The sequence below is a fragment of the Motacilla alba genome, chromosome 8, assembly GCF_015832195.1.
Source record: "Motacilla alba alba isolate MOTALB_02 chromosome 8, Motacilla_alba_V1.0_pri, whole genome shotgun sequence".
NCBI classification, from domain to species: Eukaryota; Metazoa; Chordata; class Aves; order Passeriformes; family Motacillidae; genus Motacilla; species Motacilla alba.
In genome coordinates this window covers 4,077,264-4,092,385 of record NC_052023.1, presented here as the reverse complement: position 1 = coordinate 4,092,385, position 15,122 = coordinate 4,077,264, and the positions used below count along the sequence as shown (strand labels likewise).

Below are 15,122 nucleotides of genomic sequence, written 5' to 3'. Positions count from 1 at the left end.
TACACATAATTTACAACCTGATTTAATTAGAAGTAGGTCTAACACATGAAATTTATGACAGCAAGCACAGGTCATTTTCTGCTTCCTTGGCTCCATGGATCAGGGGGAAAGTTGCCTCTTTTCCATTGTTGTCCTCTTTTCCATTGCTGCTCCTTCTCCACTGGTGACTGTGGCTTTCTGCAGAGCTGAAGTCCCAAACCAACTCTCTAAGTTGCTGAATTAGGATTTATCACACTTGAAAATCAAACTCCCACCATGAAAATGGAGCCTGCAAGTGCAACACATCCTTTGCAGAGTTCATATCCCACGTTTGGGGTGCTTTGCTCCCTCTAAATAAATCCTCTACAGTTTCACCAAACATGATGGTTCTTTAAATGGCAGTTTCCTGTTAAAAGAAAAACTGAAACACAGCAGAGCTGAAAGGAAGATCAGACTGGAGCCAGCAAGCAGCTGTTTGCAGAATTATCAGTGCACTTCTCAAAAAGTTGCTTTTTCTCCTCTGAGAAAACTGTTTTATTCCCTGCTTCAGAACTCAGAACTTGTTTCCTTCTGTGGAAAAACTCATTCAAAAGTAAAAGGAATTCCCACCAATTTTAACTGTGAAGAGCATAACGTGGCAAATTATGGTAAAATTTATAACCAAAGAATACTTCCAGATTTTTACAACAAACCCCACTGCATCACCATTTTTGTTATTAAAACCGTTATTTTCTGGTGTGAGGCTGGTCTCTGGAAGGCCCTGGACATAAAAAACTCACATTGCTGAACTTAATTCTCCTCTTCTGACTTTTGATCCACTAAAAATAATGTCTCATTGTGACTGAGGTCAAATCTGGCACAGGTTCACCTACTCTGAAAGCTGTGAAGTCCTGTGAAGAGGGTAAGACAAAGAAAACCCCTCCATGTCCCATCCCTTGTCTCCATCAGACCTCAAGACAACACACACACAAACTTATTTTCGAACTAGAAACAGCATTTTTTAAAGAAAAAAAAAAGGTAACCATCATCTGCGTGCCAGATAAACAGTACAAAATTTACAAAAAATGCAACATCTCACATCATTGTAACTTCTGCTCGTTCCAAATACAGCTCACTTCTGACACTAAGAGCTGTTCTTACACCTGTAATAACTGTTAGAGAAGACAAAGATGCCACAAAAGGTTGGGTTTTTGTTTTTTTTTTTGCAGCTAGTATCTGGCAGTAATTCTTCCTAATCCTTTATTTTCACAAATGTCTGAGGCTGAATGGGCAGAGATTGCTGCCTGTTAACCTGATTTTCCTTTAATCTATTGTGATTTCCTTTCTTTGCTGGTGAGCAGTTTTTATAGAAGTGGGGCTAGAGGAGCTATGAAACAGGGTTGAAAAGCCAGCAAATAATATCAGATCTTAAAAGACCCTCAAAAAAACCCCTGTAACTAAAAGCCCCTTGAATGAGCAACATCTGAGGCAATTCTTCTCATTGAGATTTTTTCAGGTGCTGATAAAACATTTTAGGGTGATAGATGAGCCACAGGGCAAACACATCAACTGAGATAAGACTATTTAAAGCTGTAAAAACTAATAGCTGGAGAGCTGTTTCACTAATAGACCTGATATTTCCTGCCTCCAGTAGGATAATTTCAGAAAGAGACAGGCCATGTTACAGCTACTCAGGAAATCCTATCAGGATATCTCCCCATATTCCTCACTGTCATGAGATGAAATGTGTAATTCAGTTTCACACACCAAGTAAAACCAGAAAAAAAACCCACCAGACTCACACCTTTATTCCTGCCCATGCCAGTCTTAGCTGGGGTATTTCAAAACAACATAATAAAGGTTTTTAATGGGGCTGATCCTAAAAAGCAAATCAGTGTGAGAAGAATTGATGGAAGACCTCAGCACAAGAGAGAAACACTCTTACAAATCATGGCTTTTGCAGCAGTAACATCAACCCAGAGCAAGGAGCAGGAGGCTGAGTCCCAGGATGGCACAAACAGGAGCAGGAGGAGCAGCCAGGAGCTGTGCCTGCACTTCCTGCTGCTCAGATGGACTTCCACCGTGTTCCTTCAGCACTGTGTGCATCCCATGTTGGCTCAGGGAGGGAACTGTAGAGAACAGATTCAAACCTCTGTGGAAAACTGCCAACAGATATCCCCTTTCATTTCTTTGACATGGTATTCTTCTGACTGAGAACAGCATTTGCCAGGAAAGCAATAAATATGAATCTGACAGGACAAGGAGTTCTTCAGAAAGCAAAGAAAGAAAAAAGGAAACCGTGCATGAAAATATATTTCACAACCTAAAAAACAGCCAGAAAGAGGTTACCTTCTCTGTTGCAGCAACTGTCACTGAGTAGAGATTAAAGCACAGGAAACACTGCCTTTAATCCAGTGTGAGGGAGTGAAAATTGCATATTCCCAGTCTATACAAGCAGCTGCTTTCCCAGCAGCCACTGACATGGAGAGATCTGACAGCGTTCTCACTGCTGTAAAACCACAGGCTGATTCTGCAAACCAGAATTTGCTAATGAAATTCTCATTACTGCAGAAGATCACGGCCTTAATTAGCATTGGTTAAATTGGGACCATTTCTTGAAGTGGGCATGTCTGAGCTGGGCACTCTCATACACAACGCAGAGACTGAGTTACAGCAGTATTAATGTGATTTAGCACATAAACACAGCACAGTAAGAATACATTTTCACCCCTTCTGAGCACACAGAACAGGTCCTTCCCTCCCTCCTTGGGACTCCTCTTCCTCACCATTGCCAGATTACACCTCAAACCTGCTCATTCTGAATTTTTAAACTGAGTTTGCACAACAGCTGTACAACATGAGCTAATTTTTCTGATTTTGCAACCGTGAGGGTACCAGAAGAGGATCAACAAGACCACATTTAGCCTTCCTTGTAAAAATGCATTTTAATTTAAATCCACGCTTAGCTGTGGCTTATTTAAGTCGATGTTTTGTAGCTGGTTGAAAACCAGAGATCACATTCTTCCCTCCAAGGACACCTGGGTACAGTTACCTACACACAAATCAAAATGCCATTAACACTGGAGTGCTTTCACCACAGCAGAGTAACCTTTATTCTCAGGTGGGATCCAAGTATTCCAACAATGTTCATTGACAAAGGCAAGGAATGCTTCACCATGACCTACTGGGCATTTCAAGAAGGCATGAGACACCAGAAAGCAGAAGAACAATAAAATATATGTGCACACATCCACATCTCTCTCTCTCCATGTACATAATACATGTATTTCTGACTCTTAAATTTTACTGCATTACTCTCTTGGCAGAGAATGGGAAAATTCCTTCTCAGCTGAGCTTTATTATCAGTTCTGTGCACATTACTGGAAATGTTGGGGGGGTTCTGCTTTCAAGACTGTCATGTTTAAATGCACATCTTTAATTTCAAATCCCACTTGAACGAATAAAGTGAGCAAAATTAATTTCAGCTTTTCATGCCACAAAGATAAACCAGCTTTGGGAGCATCACACAGCATGGGCTGTCCCAGGAATGTGGGATTTTGCAGGAGGTGATACAAATACCTGCTGGTTTGGGATGCTCATCCTAAAACACCCAAAAAGAGGCCAAAAAAGTGGAGGCAGCAATTAAAATCTGCAAGTTACACATTTGCAAGATAAGCAACACTTGGTGTTAAAGATTAGTTATTCCCCAAATTGAGGCTCTTCTCCTTTCCCAGGAATTTCCACTGTCAAAAATAAAGGCCACGCCAGACACAAACATTGCATTTCAAGTCTGGCAGAATTACCCCAGAGGAGCACAAGCTATGAAACAAACTTACTGAAATGACACCTCTTTTTTTAATGTTTTTATTCATAACAGTATTACATGGTGTGTTACAGAAATTAATGGAAAATCTCTAAAAATTTGTTGGTTTCTGTTGTTGTTGCTGAATGCATTACACATAAAGTTAAAAATAATGTGTCCGTGTATGTTAACAAATGGTCGTTATCTGAGGTAAAGTTAAAGTAGGTTTAGAAATGTACTGCAACAGTCATTTTATCTTTCTCATCTTTATTAAAAAAATAAGTGTCAGAATGCAGAAATAAAAAGGAATGAAAACCACGGAGTAAACATTTTTGCAAAGAAGGTGCCCAGTACGTTATTGAGATGAAAGGTTTCATCAGACACTTGGATGACTACGATCTATCAAAATATCTTTTCATGACAGGTAAAGATCAAGAACCTACGGGGGGGATGGTAACAGGATGGCTGGTGGGGTTCCCTGGTTTGTAAATTTAAAGTGACGAATTTAGTGCTAGTGAAGGATGAGGGATTAAACAATTGCACAAGCTGGATATTTGAGTTATCTACAATACTGGTACAGTGCAGAGGCCCTGCAGCCCTCTCAGCTCAGCATCCCAGCCACGACAAGGACGATCACAGGACGAGACAATCCAGAATCTGTTTTTATTCATGAGCAAAAGTAAGACAAAGGTCCGTGGTGATGGCCCAGAGACACCAGAATTCCAGCCTCATTCCCTTGGCACTATCCGTATCTGCTTCCTACAAATGTGATCCTCTCAGACATCAATCTCTTCTTTCCTCTGTGTTCCACCCCATAACTGGAAATGCACTGATGACACTAAACCTCCAATGTCTGTGATGAACCAAAACTGGGTTTGTGGTTCCGTGTGCAGGACAAAACCCAAAAAAAAAAAAAAGCTGCTGAGGAAGAAAGTAGCACCACTGTGCAAATCAGGAAAATATTCTGACAGAAGTGTTCTCCAGAAACGCTTTTACCTCTGCTTTTAATCCTGAAACACTCGATCCACCAAGTTTTAATTAAATTATCTCCTCCAGTTAGAAAACTTGATCTTCCAATGGGAAAACAAGATTTGCTACAAAGCTGTTTGCACATGACTAAGGAACAAGCATCAAATGACCGTGGATGGGGATAGAATTCTCCTCTCTGCTGGTTCATTAGGTCTATTCACAGCTAATTTCTCATTCACATACATTCTGCAACGCACATTTCTCTAATTTCTCTAATTCAAAATAAAAGAATGGGATCGTGTTGTGAGATTTGGTTGCACATACCAACAATCACCACCCCAGTTATTCTGCCTTCTAAACCATTTTTAGCTTATAACAGAGATGAAAGAAAGCAAAACATTTATAACTCCAGGCCTATTTTAATCATGACAAAAATGTAAATCCTAATGTGTCAATTTAAAAACAAAATCTGCACAACAACCCAAAAAACTGATTAATCCCTTGATTTCTTTAACCTTTTTTCCTTTTTTTTCTTTTTTTCTTCTTTTTTTTTCCTTTTTAGTGTTAAACCACTAAATTCAACATACTGTAACTGCATAGGAACATCAGGAAAACACATTTGACCTGTATAACAATTCTCTGTAGGGCAAAAATATATAGATTCTTTATGAAAATCATGTGCTAAACATATGAACCCAAACACTGCACTTTTTGCTTCAAAAATGTAAAAAAAGGAAGTTTAAAATTCTTTTTGTTCTGCGTGTAAACAGTTGGATGACTTCTATGCAGAGGTTCAAAGGAATGTCAATGGAAAGTGATCTCTTGTAAGTGGAATTATGTCCATGTGATAATGCTAGACCATAAAATCATGTGTTCCCATTAATTCACTAGTTGCTGACAAGCTGACTGCTTTTGGCAAATGCACTTGAGCTTCAGCCCATTATTGTTAAGCATGTGAAAAAACATATGTGATGTGAGAACCACAAACTGGGTTTGCCACACCTCCCAAGCACTGCAACTTGCTACCTTCTCTACTGTGTAATGGCATTAGTAAAAGAATTTTCATAACATTTATATTTACAAAAAAAATGGCAATTTTCATTCGAACTCCTTAAAGCCATTTCCCCTTAAACATTTAAAGAGTTTAACAGTAAGATTTTTTTTTCAAGTTATAAAATAAAAATCCCATTTGATTTTTTTTTCTGATGTACAAAAAGTGATAAAGATGAACAATTTTGATCACAGAGTCAGTTTGTTATTCCAAAATCCATGCCGTCCTTGTCCCATTTGTCAAGTCCGCTTCATCCAAACTCCTAAACCAGAAGCACACCAGTATTATTTGGCAAATGATTTTTTTTTCATCAAAAATGGCACACAGAGAAGAAAACACTTGTCTGCATAGCATTACAGCAGCAAGATATTGAAGAAATAAAAATATTCCTTTTCTGCACTTTGTTTTAGAGTTTCCTAGGAAATACTGACTCTTTTGTCTTTCCTCAGTGGGACTCGATGTCCTTTCTCTACCCACAACATGAGTATTCCAACAGAAAGCAGCATTTCTTCCTCATGATGTGCTAGAACTTAAAGGTCCATTTGGCAACATTTTCAGTCAAGGATGGATAAACAACCAAGTTCTGTTCTGTGGTTTCAAGTTGGGAACCATTTCCGCAGGAGGCGTTTCGCTGTTAGATCTGTCACTCATACAAAACTACAGAGTAAGAAATACATTAAAAAAAAATTAAAAAAAGAAAAAAAGAAAAAGACACCACCAGTAGTATGTTGTTGTTTAAATATGTCTACATAGGGGGGGAAAAAAAGGGTCAGGATCAGCCTGATGTAAATGAAGATGAAAAACATGTCACCGTGACATAAAAAGTGCCGACTCGTGCCCCAAAGGCTGTTGAATGATAATGCCACTGCTACATACAGACTCTGCTTTTTGCTGAAAAGAAGAAAAAAGGAATGTCTAACACCCAATAAATTTCAGATGCTTGTTATTTATAAGTGGCACACAGAAGGTGACAAATGTTTAAAAGAAGACCGAGGAGTAGGATGTCCTAGTCTGGATACCCACCACTTGTGGGGACGGGGCTGCACTCATGGTATGAGAAGCAGGGAGAGTTTTTGTTTTGTGCTGCCACAGGAATCTGCCATTGGTTGCCAAAAAAACCACATCAGGAACACTCGTAGAGCCAGTCCAGGAGGGCAAACTCTCTCCTTTGTCAGACAAAATCAATCGGAAAAAAGCATGAAAGCCAAAGGCCCGCCAGGTTGTTGGGTTTCGTTTGAGTCTTGGAGCACCACAAGCCTGTAACAATGCTATTTCTTAGGTCTGTTAATCTGCGCGTAGAGAGGCTCTGCTTCCTGGGGATAACAAAAATAAAATGAGCAGAGATGTCTCCAGACAGCATTTTCAGAACATTTTTACAACATCTGCTTGAGAGCAGCGATACCTTGTGAGTCAAAACCCACAGGAAGTGTTTGCTTTCTGTGCTGCCTTGAGCGATCGTGGCACCCCGGCTGAGTGGTGAAGAAGATGGGAATTTTATCAGAAAATGAATGTTTTCTATCCATTTCCTCCTCCAGCACTGGCCATGCACTGACCCTCACTGCTGGGCATGGACATATGAAGGAATTAAAGGATAATTTATAGGGCTGGATGTTTGGAAGTTCAGAGGCTGGAATTGCAGCCCGTGTACAAGGCTGAGCTTCCCCCCAGCAGCACAAAAGCAGAACATAACTGTGGGTTTTGCACAACTCAGGAGAAAACCACTTGCAAACAGAAACTGCCACGGAAAGCTGAGCTAATGAAGCTGTGATGGGATTTAAAACAACAACATGAGTGGCCCATGAAGAACAGGAGCCCTGTGCAGTTTGATTAGGAGTCCGTGGAACCATTAGTACAATTGTTAAAGCTGGGAGGAAAGCATGTCAACTGGTTAAAAGACACTTTCTTGAGAATTTCCTGGATGTGGGAGGGGGGGAAAAGCTGCCATGTTCTTCAGCTGTTGCTTCATAGATGACACACCGTGTGCTTTGCTAACGCTGTGTTCATCTTGGCCAAGGTGGGTAGCAAACCATCCCTGGACCCTGGAATCCACTCCACTCCATTTCCAGAAACTAATTTATTAAACTAAGAATGACATTTTAAAAAAGGAACAAGACAGGCTAATTAATGCCACACTGCATTAACTCTCCACAGCTTGATAAATATTCAAATACCACGCCACAACGTTGAATTTAACCAAGGTGGAATCAACTCGTGTTACAGCAGCATTGGCAGGAACTGACTTTTCAGCAGAAAAAAAACCCCAGAAGGTTGGCAAATCACTGGGCACTGAGCAGCACAGACAGGCCTGCCAGGGGATGGCACAGGATTTTAATCACTGTTTGTCAAAGTGATGCTGGGGATGAGGAGAACAGCCCCAAGGTGGATCCACAGGGTGCTCTGCGCTCAGGGTGCCTGGCCAGTGCTCCAGGCTCTGCCCATCCCAGTGCCCTGTCCTGCCTCAGAGTGCAGGAACACACAACAAATCCAAAATACAACCTGTTTCCTCCATGCCAAAGAAAGTTGTCTCTTATTCCCTGAAACTGCTGCATTTCTGGAGCTTGCAGACACTCTGTTTCCCCACCCCCTACCCACGTGGAGCTGAGTATGCTACCAGCACTGTGAGAGAGAGAAACCCTCTGGAATGATTAAATAAATGCTGCTGAAATTATCCCCAGCAAGAAGCAAATACATTTTGTGACCTTGAAAAACTGAAGGTAATCAAAGGAGATGACTGAGAGTAAATAACTACTTTTCACACACTGTGAGTTAAATCTACCTATGCCAATTTTCACGTGCAGGCTTGAAGCTGGCAGAATGATCTATCACAGCTAGTTCAGAGAAAATCTGTACTAATTAATGTGTGAACCTGACACACACCAGGCCATTCTTCAGGCAGTTGCTGAACCTAAGGTCATTGCAAAGGGAAGTGAAAAGGAAGGAGGAGAAGACAAGGAGAGGGAGGGAGAACATCCCTTTGGAACAAAAGATGTCAGTTTTTCAAACACCTTCAGGGAAAAAAAGAGCTTTTCAAAATGTCAAGTCTGCTTGTTAGAGCTGTCCTCAAATATCCTTCAGATATGCAGAACTGCTGAAGTAACAGGTGTCCTAAGGTGCCACTGGACTCCACACCCTTGGAAGAGAAGGAGGAGCTCCTCATCAGCAGCAGCACTTCCAACAAGCACAAGACAGCCTTTACAGTGAGAAACTTCTTTGATTTGTACCCAACATTTATCTGTGCAAACACCTGATGTGGCAAAGGCCTGCATTTCTCACTGAGTTGAGTAATTTCTCTTCCAGCAGACCAGAGCATGAAAAGTGTGCTCTTGCTTCTTCCTTTCAGTTGATTTCTCCCTTCAGATGCCTAAATGAGAAATTAATTGCAGTAATTGTGTGCAGTCTTCCCAGTCAAAGGGTTTTGGTCAATGCCTGAGATTTGTTTTCTAGTATCATTTTGAGCCAATTCAAGCATGCTTTTAGCCTAACAATGCAAACAGTATCTGTAAAATATTGATACTCAAGAGGGCAAAAGAGAGCAGAAAGGGACAGGAAAAAGGCAAAAGGAGAGTTGAGTCCTGTTGACTTCATGGACAGCTCCTCTCACAGTGCCAGGCACTATTTTGGAGGGTTTTGAAAGCAGAAATAACTCCTCCTTTTTTTTTTACATAATCCACACAAAAGTCACAGAGCATGCTATGAAAAGGCAGGTGAGCATTAACTCTTCTCACAGCATCTCACCAACATTTTCTGCCTCCTACTTCTACCACTGCATTAGGAACAGAGGGAAGGAAAGGAAATAACTGGTCTTTGTCAGAACAAAAAGAGAGGAACAAATAAAATAGCAGACAAAGCTTCTAATTCACATAAACCCCTTGAATCTTACAGTGCTCTCCTTGCTGAACTGGCCCAGAATCACTTCTGATGTGCTTTCATCAGCCCACAGGGAGAAACCAAGAGAAGAACTGGAAGCACTTTTATGTTTTGTTGTTTTTTTTTTTTTTTTTTGCTGCTGTATTCCAGAAATACTTCATGCTGCAAATCACTTTATTCTTCCCATTTGAAGGGGGACAAGACAGCAGCAAACACCATTTCTGATGCAGTCCACTACTGTGTGAGGCAACAAGGGTGCTAATGCTTTAGAATAACATTATGCAAATGCTAGAAGTAAATCTGCATCCCATTTGAAGATATTAACACCTGCTCCCCAGCAGAACTAATCACTGGGGAGCATCTCCTGAAAGACTCAGCACCCACTCGGGCTTGCAGGGGTGAATTCAGTCACAAAACAGAACTGTGGGTTAGGAAGAAACTATTTTTACCCTGGCAGCCCTTTGATCACTGCGAGGCACCTGCTCCGTGCAGAGCTGCAGGCAAGATGTTCTCAGCTGAGGAGGTGAGGCCTGCACAGATTTCCACGCCCTTTACAGCCACTTTCACTCCTGGCTGACTGATCAGAAAGGGCAGGCTCAAATGATAAAGAGTTTCATGAAATAAGTGTGCTGGAGAGCCATACAAAATGAGCATCTTGTGCTGGGGTTGCAAGTGAAGGGGGTGGGAGTGCAAAGCATCTTCTCTGTTTTTTTGCATGCTGACCCGTAGGCAAAATAGGACAGAGTAAAATTGGCAAGCGGGGTTGAAATTAAATATCTTTGGTGATGAGACAGGTCATTCCTATTGCCCCATAAACAGCCAGTTTTTATTTATTGCTTATTATTACTTACTAATATGTGGTTATTTTTCTTACAGCCTTCATTAGCAGCATAAATACAGCAACCTTCAGGATTATGCCTCTGTTCTAACCATAAACCTACCTAGCAATATCTCCTAGTTTCAAATATCCAGTTTAATTATTAGCATTCTAAAAACCTCTGTCATTTTAGTAGCAGGACGGACGCTGTACATCCATGCAATGCAAATGCAGTGACAACTACTCAGAAAGATGAACCTGCTCCATATCTTAGTCCTGATATAAAAATGAACTGCAGCCAAGAAACACTGATTATTTCTGGGCCCCTCTCCCAAAACAGTAGCCACACAATTATTTCCATCTACAGATCTGTCATCCACATATTCCTCCCATCTACATATCTGTCAATTCTCCTTCATAACAATCGAAACTAATGGCCAATTTGAAGGAAATTGTTCAGAAGTCTCAAAGATGCTAAATTTTCACAAGTAGATTTTTAAAATCAGTTGTCGTGCAGAAGAAGGAACTTTTAAATTACCTCATCACAGAGGAAGCGAGGAGAGCTTGTCCCTAAATTGAGTTGTTGGGTTGCAAATCAACAAGAACACAGCTCTAGACAAGCTACAAAGAACGCTGCCTCAGGTTTAGAGGAAGAAGTTGCAGAAATTGAAGGGTACAAGGTGACCTCAGGTGGGCTGGTGACACTGAAGAGGTGAGAAGCCCTTGTATGAGCTGGCACATGAAAATGGACAGCTTGAAGGAGACTGCAGCAGCAGAGATGGAGGCAAACCTGCAGGATGCCCCTGTTCACAGAGCAGCCTGAATTTCTCTGCTCATGCCCCTCCATATTTCCTGGGAAACAGGAACAACCAACTGAGCAGGAGACCTGAAATGTTAATTTTAGGATTTCTCTGGAGTGAAGCAGGACTTCCCAACCTGTGATCCCCTTCCAGAGACAACACTACTTCTCTCAGGTTCCCAGCCCTGCTCAGCACTGTGTCTTCAGCTTGAGAATGACAGCTTTAGAGCCCACAGCAAGAACAGGTCACCTGCAATTAGGAATTTCTCTTTGGACTTGATTATCCAGTTCCAATCGAGCCACGTGAAAGACTGGAACAGGTCCTGCAAATACAGCCTTTAGTATTTTGAGCCTATTTGGAACAGAAAAGGGGCAGAAGCAAGACGAGGATGCAGAATCTGCTTAATATTCCCTCCTGAGGCTCGCTAAACTCCCAGGTAACCCAAGGCTTTGTCCATAAATTGTTATTTTCTCTCCACTTCCTAAAACCAGCCCAAATATAAAAGTTACAGCAGCCCGTCCCAGAGCTGACTAAGATTTTTAGGAACATTTATCACTGAGCACAGCACTTGCTCCAAGATGGATGATGGCAGTGGGCCACCAAAGCACCACCAAAAGCTGATAGACAAATATTCTAATGAACTGTTGCTCTCCTGACAGTGCTGATGGCATTGTGAAGGGTGTCACACGTTTTGAGAGTTCCTAATTGTCTGCACACATTTCTCAGAACAACTGAAGAATTTTTTTTTCAGGGAGATACGCTCTAGCCACAAATGTTTTGAAGGTTTCTTGAGAATGTCTCATGAATGATTGCCAGTGCAAGTTTCGAGCTGGGCAGCAGCTCAATAGAGCTGTGCTTGTTCCTCTGTTCAAACTCCCTGCTTTAATGTAAAATGTCAACAGTAAGAAATGTTTAAGATATTTGGTAGGATCAGAGCTAAGAAACAGTTCTTTCCCTCTCTCTCCTTTCACCACAATTACTCCCCACATAATCTAAAGAAAGCAGTGGGGATTAAACATTAAGTAATCTGACGGCGGCAGTCATTTTGTATTCTCTTCACCTCCTCTGCAAAATCACTATCTGTCCTCAACAGCATGCATGAACAAAGGGGAAACAACCAAATACAATAAACAGCTCTGCAAAGAGTTAATCTCATTTCACTTGTGGAAGTTGGGCCTTTTTGCTTCTTATCCTTAACCATAAAGGGACAAAAATGTAATATATCCATAAAATGTCACATTTACCTACTAAGAGCTCATAGCTATTTCTGGAAGGGTGACTTCTAGAAACAGCTGCTTCTGGAAGGAAAGAAGAGAGGAAAAGCAGGGAAAAAAAAAGATAGTAACTAGATGATAATTTAGAGTATCAGAAGGAATCAAGAAACCAAATTGATGTGGTACCTTGAAAGATCAGGGTATAAAAAACCAGGCAGGTGGTTATTCTGAATACATCAAGATAAATAAAGATATGGTATGGGCAGAGCTGATTTCAGAGATCTGGGAACAGACAGATTTGACATTTCTGCACACAATGCTCTCCTGAGAGGTCCATTCAGCTGAGTTGTTACTGTGCAGTTCTTGGAGTAAGAACCATGTTCTAAAGAGCGAAGTAATCTCCCATCTAAGCCACAAAAGTGGCTTTTATGCAGACTGTGATTCTTTTGCACGACATGTTTCTCCCCATTAAGTTTCTCTCCAAATGCAGAGCTCAATACACAACTCCACAGTAAGTCCTGAATTGCTAATTTTCCATGGAGATTAGACTTCCCATTGCTCTGACAACACCAGGCTTCAGAATTAGCTGGGCTGGCTTTGGGAAGTGGATTTCCTACAGACTGCTGCTGAATGGCTCTGCACACAGGCACAATGATATTAGTGGAACTACACTGGAGAGAGGCTTTCTTTTTTTGTTCAGCTTCCTGTTCTTGCCTACAGCTCTGAGGAATTACTGTAATATGATAATCAGGAACATTAGTTAATGTTTCCCAGCATATATTTCTGAGAATTATACATATTTGATGTGAGGCTGTACAGGGATTAACTAAAAATGCAGCAAAACCATATGCAACCACTGGTAATACACTGTCCTGGTAGCTCTGAATTGCAGAACCACCCTGACTGTGATAAACCATAATAAACAGATGTATGTGGGTTTCCAGAGTGTGAGACTCAGATACAGGGCAAATCCTTTTTCATGATGTAGGGAAGAACTCTTGGAGTGGTCTGAAGCTGGGATAGCTGGGGATGCCTGTGCTGGCCAAGGTCAGGCAAAGGCACAGCCAAATTATCAAGTGGGACCATCCATCTGCAGCAGCAGCTCTCACTGGAGTAAATAATGAATGTTCTTGCTGGAGCAGCTCATCCCAGCTGGACTTTCTCCTCACACTGTCACTCCTGGACTCAAGGAGACACAAAGCTTAATGCTACACTTTTGCTGCAGGAGCTGAGCATGGGTGAAGCTACAGAAGGGGGAGATGCCCTCTCACAGCACCACATGTTATTAAGAGAGAACCTCATTATTCCCAAGTGGATCAAAGCTAAGTTACTGCAAGTTTTTTTTAAAACCATATTTAATGCACAAAGTAAACTGACTCCTAATGGAACAATTAATTTTGAGCTGAAACTAAACTGAGGATGGGTAAGTCACTGGCAAACCCAGGGGAATTTCTGTACAAAATTGGGAAGGGTTCTCCCACTGCTCTGGATTAGCTCCAGGAGCTCTGTGCTGGAGCACAGAAGCCATATCAGATCATGTATTTGGGCAATACCAAACAGGAGTGGCAGACGGGGAGAAGATAATGAAACATATTCTTCAAACAGCAACACTAGAGAGTATTTGGATGGAATAACAACGCTCAGCACTCATAAAACTTTGTAGCTTCACTGTTTTTTTTGGCAAAATATATTTACTGTATTGAAACAAATCACAGAGCATTCACAGGCAGCCACATTTTCTACGTGTTCTGTAACACAAAAGATGAACAGATCATCTTTCCCGTCTGTCTGGGTTTAAATGACTTACATTGATGAATAATTTTTAAAACATCAGTATGCCAATGGTAATATGAATGATGATAATTTTCAGATGTTTCTAATTTGCAGTTGGAGATAAAAATACACAAACCCATTTCAATATTTTTTACATGCAGATAATAAACGTGCTTCTTCTACTGATTATCCCATTGATTTAGGGTAGAGACATTCATGTATCATTACATAATTTTATTTAATGATTGTTATGTCTATGGGTAAGATGTCTTATTCCATTTAATATGTTTAATATGTTACATCTACAAGGGTGGCTTTGATAAAAAAAAATGCTCTGCCTAAAATGTTGGTAATAATGGCTCAGTTTCCCTATTTGTCCTCAGAATTTGAACACAAAGTAAAATAAGTCTACATTTCTTTAAAGCATGCAGGCAGCTGAAAGACACATATTTGCATAAGCTGCAACACTCAGTGAATGGCAAAAGCCATGCAAACCACCAAGCACGAGGAATACACTGCGGAGGATGGAGAGGTAAAACAGAAGAGATGAAAAGGAAAAAAAAAAAAATAAACCATGCATCCATGAAAGCAATGGCAGGCACTGGTGGAAGAGTAAGTGAACACCTCAAGGTGTAGAGAAAAAAAGGACAGATACCTACCCCAACCTGTGCTATCTAGCTACCGACCTGTGGACTTATAGTATCACCAGTTGGCTCACCAAAGGGATCACTGTTGGAGGAGGCCTGAGACCCATCAGGCTAGAATACAAGAACATAACACCTTTTTTTCTCAACAATAGAAAGTGAAAAGTCAACACGAGGTTATTTTCATGCTGTGGGCATAACAAGTACATCCTATCTCATGAAAACCA

General features: G+C 41.0%; 1 protein-coding gene across 26 annotated transcripts in view; it reads right to left on the bottom strand.

Moving 5' to 3' along the window:
- Positions 1-3,808: 3,808 nt before the first annotated feature.
- Positions 3,809-15,122, bottom strand: part of DAB1 (DAB adaptor protein 1) — a 414,543-nt gene continuing 403,229 nt past the window's right edge. For 25 of the 26 annotated variants that reach the window (XM_038144728.1, XM_038144725.1, XM_038144718.1 and 22 more), the window contains 2 exons: positions 14,911-15,009; positions 3,809-7,093 (listed from right to left, as the gene is read on the bottom strand). In XM_038144728.1, the coding sequence (XP_038000656.1) occupies positions 14,926-15,009 (84 nt within the window). In that variant the 3' untranslated portion in view covers positions 3,809-7,093; positions 14,911-14,925. The remainder of the gene's footprint in view (positions 7,094-14,910; positions 15,010-15,122) is intronic. The other variant, XR_005257831.1, reaches the window with a different exon arrangement.